This window comes from Physeter macrocephalus, chromosome 11 (assembly GCF_002837175.3).
Source record: "Physeter macrocephalus isolate SW-GA chromosome 11, ASM283717v5, whole genome shotgun sequence".
NCBI classification, from domain to species: domain Eukaryota; kingdom Metazoa; phylum Chordata; class Mammalia; order Artiodactyla; family Physeteridae; genus Physeter; species Physeter macrocephalus.
The window spans coordinates 90,307,761-90,317,028 of NC_041224.1; the positions used below are offsets into that span (position 1 = coordinate 90,307,761).

At 45.2% G+C, this 9,268-nt stretch overlaps 1 protein-coding gene across 1 annotated transcript in view; it reads left to right on the forward strand.

The window, feature by feature from the left end:
* The first annotated feature begins 1,229 nt into the window (after positions 1 to 1,229).
* FBN1 (fibrillin 1) overlaps positions 1,230 to 9,268 on the forward strand; it is a 254,695-nt gene continuing 246,656 nt past the window's right edge. The window contains exon 1 of the mRNA XM_024115513.2: positions 1,230 to 2,215. Coding sequence (XP_023971281.2) covers positions 1,836 to 2,215 — 380 coding nt within the window. The 5' untranslated portion in view covers positions 1,230 to 1,835. The remainder of the gene's footprint in view (positions 2,216 to 9,268) is intronic.

Here is a 9,268-nt window from a genome sequence, read left to right on the forward strand (position 1 = left end):
GGGTGCAGGCAACACGGGGCCTTATCTATATAAGGGTACCATAAATACTATATTCTTCAAAGTCACTGTGCCCTGCTTGTCCTGGAGAGGCAGCCTGTGTGTGTGTGGGGGGGGGGGGGGGGAGAGAAAGAGGAGAGAGACAGAGAGAGAGAGGAGAGAGACAGAGAGAGAGAAGAGAGAGACAGAGACAGACAGAGACAGAGAGAGAGAGAGAGAAAGAGAGAGAATATGAATGTTTGGGGAGGTGAAATAGGGTGGAGGGTCGTCCAGGAGAAGCCCAATCTTAGCTGTGGGCTGAGGAAAAGGACCGCCCCTTCACTGCCTCCATCCCAAATCCCAGGTTCCAACATTCACAGGCCTCTGGGTCGGAATCCCACTCAGACTCTTGGAGCATCTTGGGTTCAGCCTGGGTGACTTGAACCAAGGCTCAGAACCGCGCCTCGAGTGGGCTCTCGACGCCGGTGGCAGCGGCGGAGCCCCCTCTCCCGCTCGCACATCAGCCCCGGCCGCGGCCGCGCCCCCGCCGCGCCCTGCCCCGGCCTCCGGGCCTCCGGCCTCAGCTCTGTGCCCAGCCCGAGAGACGCAGTGAGGCGGCGCCGGGCAGACGCGGGCAACCGGGACGCGTCTCCTCTCTCGCCGGGGCCGCTGGGGACTCCGAGCCGCCGTCTCCAGCGCGCGTTCTAGGTACAGGTGGCACAGCCTTCTGCGCCCGCAGGGCTTCCCAGATCGCGGGGGAGGCTAATCTCGGGTCTAGATCTCCCAGCCGCACTGCGGGTGAAACCGCTACTCGACTTCTTCCCATTCCCTCAAATCCTCACCCCAAAACGCGAAATCCCAGGCCGGGCAGGACCCGATCACCTCTGCCTCCTCCCACTGCGCTAATCCTGCGAGCGAGGGAGGCCCCCGCGCCGAGGCGGTGGCTGGCAAAGGGGAGTGGAAAGGGAGGATGGATGGGGCCGAGGGGTGGGGTGGTGATGAGGGGGATGTAGGAGGGGGTGTCATTTTCTTTTTCTTTCTTTTTTTTAAAAAAGTATTTCTCTCGCGAGAAACCGCTGCGCAGACGATACTTGAAGAGGTGGGGAAAGGAGGGGGCCGCGGGAGCCGCGGCAGAGACTGTGGGTGCCGCAGGCGGACAGGCGGCCACAGCTGGGACAGCTGCGGGCAGAGCGGGGCAGCGGCTGCCGCGGCCAGGACCGAGGAACAGCTGCCGCCGCCTCGGGAACCGGAGCCGCCACTTCTCCAGTGGGTGCAGCCGGGGTCCCGACAGGGATCGGGCGGCCACCGGGGCTGGAGCTTCAGCGACGGAGGCTTTTGCGTTTGCGCCGCGCTGAGGGCAGGGACAGGGACTGGGGTGAGGGGCTGTCCCGGAACGTCCAGAGCTGGCGCTGGCCCTCCCCTGCCTGACAGCTTCCTGGCCCGGGGCTCCCGGTGCCGGGCTCGGCGTCAGATGCTCGGAGGGCGGTGGCAGTGCCCGGAGCCGGCGGGGGACGGCGCGGCGGGCTTCCAGCCCCGCGCCTTGGCGGAGAGGACAGGCTGGGGAGCTGGGGCGTCAGAGCGCGCATTGCGCGCAATCCGTGCTAGTAAAAAATAAACCCAGAGAGCTTGCCCCAGGGTTTAGAACTGCTCGGGACATGGGTACTTTGCGGCGCTTTTTTCAGGCGGCGCCCGGGAGGCCGAGGGGCTGGCTGGAGCCGCTGCCGCCGGGGCCTGGGCTTTTCAGCCAGCTGTGGACCAAACGGTCTTCACTTACCCAAAGTAACTGCGCCACGCGCAGGCGGCGCGCGGGTTGGGCTCGGGAATGGGGACCCCGAGGCTTCAGCATCCTGAAGCCCTGAATGTCTCCCCCGCTTCGGCGATTTGTCTGTTGCAGCTGGCAGGGGCCGCCTGAAGTGGGAGCAGCGCCTGGAGAAGGCGGGAGGAGCCCGGCCCGGGGGACGGGCGGCGGGAGAGCGGGACCCCGGCGGCGCGGCGCGCTCCAGGGCGCAGCGGCGGCCCCGGACCGAGCCCGGGGCGCGGCGAGAGACGGCGGGAGCCGGCGGCCGCTCGACATCATGCGGCGAGGGGGGCTGCTGGAGGTCGCCCTGGGATTTACCGTGCTCTTAGCTTCCTACACGAGCCATGGGGCGGACGCCAATTTGGAGGCTGGGAACGTGAAGGAAACCAGAGCCAGTCGGGCCAAGAGAAGAGGCGGTGGAGGACACGACGCGCTTAAAGGGTAATAGAACGGGCCAGCTCCTTTGGTGTGGGTGACCCCTCCCTCTTCTCCCGAGTATCAAGATCCAGAGGAACTGACAGGGTCGATTCTCGACAGTAGAAGGATCCTTGACAAGACCTCCTGGGGGCCCCTTAGAGATGCAAGGGTTATCCAGTTCTCGCCACGTTTGTGGCTAAACCACCTTGCCTCTACGCTTTAAGGATTTCTGCCCCAGAGGAGAGGTCATGGCTAAAAGGAATCTTGGGCCATTGTCGAGGCTGATTTGGGGAGGCGAGAAGGGTTCTTTGAGGAAGAAGGGGAGGAGCTGCGACTGAGAAGAGGAGCAGAGCCCATCCTTTCCCTTCATACCAATTCCGGTTGTGTTTAGGGAAAGTACTTGCCTTGTGGGTATCTTTGTAGATGCTCTGTTTGGAAGGGAGCAAGGAAAGAAAGGGATTTCAGGGACAGACAGTCAGAGAAGACAAATAGTTAATGGTTGGTTCTCCTCAAAGTTATGCTTATTAAAATTAGGGACTGAATTTTCCTTTCAGATGTCTACACTGGAAGCAGAGCAGGGCAAGTGTTTCTGAGAAGTTGTTTTGTGGTTGTTAGAAGCTCTTTATTTCATCCGGGCAGTAATGCTGCTGTGGCTGGCCTTGAAGGAGTGTTTTTAACCTGTCGTGTGTGTTACTCAGGTGCAGCTGAGCATTTCACCACCTTCTTATGCCCCTATTACAGAAAATGTTTCAGCAGAAAATATTTAAATCAGGCAGGTTGACTGTATAAGATTGCCAGTTCCCTGAATTGAAGAAGGGTGGGAGTACACTTCCCTTAAAATTGTTCAAATTGAAAAGGAAGTATCTCTTTCTGAGAGTGTTTAAATTCAAGCCTCTGGAGAAGCAGCAGGATGGATTATAAATGATCCATTTTGTCTCCTTGGAGGATCCTGTAATGAGCCTAGACAGTAAATACACAGAGGTTTCTATTAAGTTCTTATGATTCTCATTGCTGCTCTTTTTTGAGTAGTTGTGTAGTTTGATTATATGACCCTGAGTGACCAAGTGATGGTGTCCACTTGGATATGTGGCTGGACATTTCACGTATTCTTTTTTGTTATGGGCTGTTGTTATTATATATATGTAGTGAAATTTGTGTTTGTATGGCCCAGGTATGGGAAGGAAAAAGTTCAGTAAACTGAATGGACCAGGTTTTGAGTCCTGCTCTAGATCTGGGACGACATGATTGTCAGAGCCAAGCACTTAGGCCTTGGTGAAATATGCATGATTTTCTGACCCTAGGAAATAGTTATGATTAACTTAGTTCCATCTTGGCCTTTGTAGAAAATAAATCACAGATTCCAACAGTGCTGGAAAGGAAATTTGCTTATCATGTTAAGCCTGATACTGATCAGGCAGCAGACATGGCTTTTGCCCTGTGTGCACGGCCCATGGCCAGTTCAGTAGATGGACTGAAACTAATTTTCACCCGTTCTCAAAAGGACCTGATTTAGCCTAGCATTTTAACTTCAAAAAATATATTTCTGCCATATGTATTATCTTAATAGCTAAGCTTGATGGCATTGCTCCCATAAAGAGAGAAACAAGTAGGGGTTTAATTCTGTGGATGAAGGTCTGCAGGGAGACATTAGGCCTCGCCAGACATTTGTCTCATCTCTATGTGCTATCACCAACCAGCGTGTTTCCTCGGGAGGCCCTAACTCAATGTGAAAACAGAAACTAAGCCTTACTTTGTTGCTTGACAGGCTGTCCATGCTTTTACTCACACCAGCACTTAGTTCTTCTGGGTTTTACATTTTTTTAAGTTTATAAAGAAACACTTCTCTATGTTATAGTATTTGGTCACTAACGTGGACGTTACCTTATTGCAAACTCTTCATAAAGCCTTCCCCCAAACATGGTATTAATAGATCAGTAATTATGAGTGTTCCTAATTCTCATGTTATCTTTTGAGATTTTGCATACATATGAAAAATTTAACAAATAATTATAATTAACCTTTATAGCATAACAATATATATTAATATGCCATAATAATGAAACTTTATAATATAAAGGTTTTTATTTTTATAGTTCTTATGTTATCTAAAATGTTATGTGTATATAATATATGTATTATATACATATACTTGGGGTAAAAAATAAAAATTTAAAAGGATATGCAATTAAAAATATTTAAATGTAAATACCTTTCAGACACCATTGTCATATGTATGTTTCTAGAAATAGTATAATACATATCCAAATATATATATATATAATATATATGTATATATACACACACAGATAAATATGTGTGTATATCCTTTTTAATGCATGGAATATACCATACATACTGTTCGAACCTTGCTTACTTTTATATATCTTTAGTGCATCCATCTATCAACTCATAGGGATCTACTTTGTGCATTCTCTTGGCGTATAGAATCCCATAATGTGGCTGGAACATTTCCCTAATGGTGGCTCTTTAGATTATATTAAATTTTTTGCTGTTACCAACATTCTTCTACTTGCATGTTTGTGTACATGTGAATATTTATATGTCATAAAACTTAATAAAGGAAAATAGAATTGCTGGATCAAAGGTTTACCCATAAGTTTTAAACAAATGCCAATTTGATCTTAAATTTGAATAGCATTTAAGATGTATTCTCTCTGCTTATTGCTATTACAGTCTCACATGAATAAGTCTTTTAACCACACCGTGCTGTATAAATCATCAGGAAAAAGAGCAGTTGTGTGTTCCATTTTTCCAGTTATTGCTTAAAACTTCTATTTTTGCTAGTTAAAATATTACCAGCTTCAGAACTAACCTCTCTGACTACAGTAAAACCTGTTTACCATTTTGATGCACAGTTTAAGAAGTGAAAGTGTTTTGTAACCCCTAAGTCCACCTGATGCCCAGTTGGTGGCAGCAACTTTCAGCACCTCACTAATATTTCCTCTAGGTAAAAGGTGCTTTAAACTCATCAGTGTCTTCCATGTATTGGTCTGGGCTCTCCTACAAATTACTGGCTTCTTCTCTTTCTCTGATGTGACAGGTGACCACAGAATTTGCCTGGGTATTCTTCTTGGGATATGTATTCCTTTCCTGTCAGCTCCTTTGCATCCCAGACTAGGGGCCTGCGTGGTTTTTCCCTCTTTGGGTGTGTAGTCCTAGCCTGTCTTTCTCTCCTCCCATCCTGTTGCAGGTGTTCTTTTTTTTCCCTCTTCTCACTGGGCAGCAGAAGTTGTTCCACAGTGGAAATTTAAGCATCCTCAAGTTTCTTCCCAGCTTTCGCTGTGTTTTCTTAGAGTAAATCGCCAATTTCTGTTTTTACAGGAAATCCTTTTTTTTTTTTTTTTTAGGAAATCCTTTTTTTAATGGAATGAGTGTGGTCCCTAGTCACTCTGAAAAAATTGCATTTCTCTGTATTTTGAAATGAGAGTTTTGCAAGTTTCAAAAACGTTTTCAAGTAATATATGTGTAGTAGTTTTTGTTTGCCTGGGCACTGCTTAACATGTGAAATGACTTTATGAGAAATAATAAAATCCTACCTTTATTGTTTGAATTTTAGTTCAGAAGAGTTTTTCTCAGCTAAATTCTTAACTTTTGTGGTTAGGCAAAAAGTGTGGGAGACAATCTAATTTTTAAAAAAACACATAACTCTACTTGAATAGCAGTTCTTATGCACCATTTATTTATGTTTGCCTTATTGCTTTAGCTCCCAAATAAGGAAATATTACAGTTTCCCATCAAAGGGAAAAATTCTTTAGAGTGAAACCTCCTTTTCCCAAATCTCTGATAAGATGGACTGAGAACTTCTATGCTTATTGCCTGGCTTATAAGTGTATGAGACTGTTGTATTTCACACAATTTGTCCCCTTGTGCATGATTCCTTTTGGTCTTTGTTTATTTGTTTATTTTTTTCCAGGGGTCTTGTTACCAGAAAAATACACATGGAACAGTTCATACACAGGATAGATTATGTGATGGCAAACTCAGAGGGATTAATTACACAGACGTGTTATTAAAATAAAGAACTTTAGCAGGGCACACAGAAAAAGTTCTGTAGACTTCATGAAGTCCATTTTACTTTATAAAGAAGACTTTAAGCCTTCATCCGAAGTCAGATAGGCTAATAATTAAATATGGGGAAAAACTCCTGCAGTGGTATGGTTTGTCATTTCATTTACTAAATAGATTAAGCTAAAATATTGCGACAGCATTAAAAAAAGATATTCTTAAATGAAAGGTTTCAGCAATTCCACATTTTAAACAAGAAGATGGAGACAAAATATTATTTATGGGATTTATTTTGTAACATTTAAGACATAGAGATTATTTACAAAAATGCATATGTTGTTGGTATCACAAATTAAACATATTGATACATCAAGTTATAGTGAAATGAGGTTAGGGATGATGGAAATGGCAGTACAGACATCCCTACAAGCTTATTTGGAATTTTTTTAAAAAACAGTGAAACATTCCTCTGTCTTCTTGTATAGCAGGTACTTTAAAAGATTATAGTATTATGCTACTGACTCTAATCAAGCCAAAGGCTGGACAAATTATTAGGATACTCACACATAATTTGTTTGGTTTTTCCTGCAATAAACCAAACAACAAGCCTAACCAATTTCTGAATTTTAGCCTTAATTTTCAAGGTGAAAATAAGATTTAAAAAATGTTTTCTTGAAAGAGAAATAAACTGTATTAACAATTTCTTTGTGTCTAGAAACTAACCCAACAAATAGGCCTATTCTAGAAACTTAGAATTTTGTTCCATGAAATTTTTAAAGAAAGCTGAAATCAGTAACATATCAGGCCTGTTTCAGAATAGAGTTGCAAGAGATGTTTCTCTTTCCAGGGGAAACTGGTATGTGTCTAAAGTGCTCATCAATATGATGAGCTATTTAATTCTTTCTGTGTCATTTTTCACCTTGGTTGTATCCTATGGGAAAGAATAGCAAGCTCTGGTATATCACTCACTATTGCACTGTACATATATTATTCATTTAATACACAGCTCCTTTATGAGGAAGATTCTACCTACTTGCCCATTTAACAGATGAGGAAACTAAGGGATGCAGTTTTTCAGTAATTTTAGTTATTCCTCCAGGGACATAAACTAGTAAGAGATAGAGTTGGGCAATCTGGCTTCCTAGTGAGTGCTCTTAACCAATATATTTTAATGATTCTCAATTACAATAAATCCTATTATGTGGTAACTTTCTTTCTTCCACATTCTTGATACCTTCATTTCACCAGAATCTTCTACCATTGCTGTGGAGAAAGACTCAATGTTTATCGAAGGCAGATGCAGTCCTATGACTAGGGATGCATCATTGTGGGAATGGGATTTTTCAGAAAAGACTTCACAGTGAAAGTCTGTCAGGGTTCAGCAAACCGTGGACCAGACTGCCTGTTTTGTAAATAAAATTGTATTGAAACAAAGACATGCCCATTTGTTTACGCTTTATCTATGTCTGCTTTCACACATAGTGGCAGAGTGAGAGTAGTTGTGACAGACAGTAGGGCATCGCAAAACTGGATTATTTGCTGCTTGGCCCTTTACAGAAAAGTTTTGCTAATCTCTGGTCTATGTGATAAATAAGTGACTATTTAGTAGTGCTGAGAACTTCTTGAAGGCTCAGTTTTTGTTTGTTTTATCACTAGGTATACCTAGGAACTGGGCACATGGTAAGAATTCAGTAGACAATTTTTGAATGTCTGACCAATTTGATTGATTGACTGGGTAAGGTAAATTATATATATATTAGAGCTTGGAGGAAGTATAGGAGAGAAATAAGGAAAAATTTGAGTGAAAAAGGCATGAAACAAAAAGGATATAAGGTGTTTGGGATTGAGGGACATTGAGTATGATGGGCAGGGTTTGCACTGCATGGCTTCGGGGGGCACGGTTCATAGTGTAGCCTATGCAAGTAGTGCCCCCTGAAGGTGTGCAGCATGCAACCGTGTGTGTCTGTCCATAGGTTGGGGTGGGAGAGGGACTGAAGGACACATGATGCTACTATCTGATTGTTGTGAAAGCTGAGGATGGTGAGCTAGTAAAGGATTCTAAGATGGGAACATGATCCGATCTCTGCCACTCTGGCCAAAGTGTCAAAGGTATATGGTTTAGTGAGTAGGGAGACTAGAGGCAGGGAGATTTGGGAGGCTAATAAAGGAGTCGAGTCCTGGTGAGAGTGGGTGATGGCCAGAGCAACAGCAGTGGAGGGGGTGAAGAGGAGGCTCGAGTGGCGGCCTGAGCAGTACTTGACCACCTGGTTGTGAGAGGCAAAGGCGTGGAGGCACCTGGGGTGCTCCCACCTCCACATACATTGAAACTTATTATATGTAAAAACATTATAGCATCATTACTGAGAAACTAAAGAGAGACAAAGTCATTCCTAGTCCCTCTACTACAAGGAAACAAGCTATTTTTGTTTGTGAGTGTTTTGGTTATCTTATTGCTATGTAACAAATTACCCCAAATTTAGTGGCTTAAAGCAGCAATAATCTTATTATTTCTTACGATTCTGGAGGGCAGGAATTTGGACAGGACACAGTGGGGAATGTTGTCTCTGCTTCCCACAATGTCTGTTGCGTCTAGAATGAGTAAGATGACTTCTCCACGTGTGTGTTTCTGGTTCTGTGATCATGGACTGGCACCTGCAGCCCTGTTTACTTTGGTGTGGTTGATCCAAATGGATGGACAGAGGAAGGGACTAAAGGAAGCAAAGAGCCACTCGTCTGGCTCTGCTGGGGGCCTTACAGGTTTTAAAGCTATCTCCTATGTGATCTCCTGCCTAGGCCTGCCCCTGGGGATGGGGCCACCGAGTGTGTTTTTGCAAATGGGGAAACCGAGCCCCAGGTGCAGCTACCAGGCCTTGTTCAGGGTAAGTGTCTGTTGGGGCTGGATCTTGAACAATAGCCTCTTCATCTCTGGTCACATGTTTTTTTTTGTTTGTTTGTTTTTTGTTTTTTTTGTTTTGTTTTGTGGTACGCGGGCCTCCCTCTGCTGTGGCCTCTCCCGTTGTGGCCTCTCCCGTTGCGGAGCACAGGCTCCGG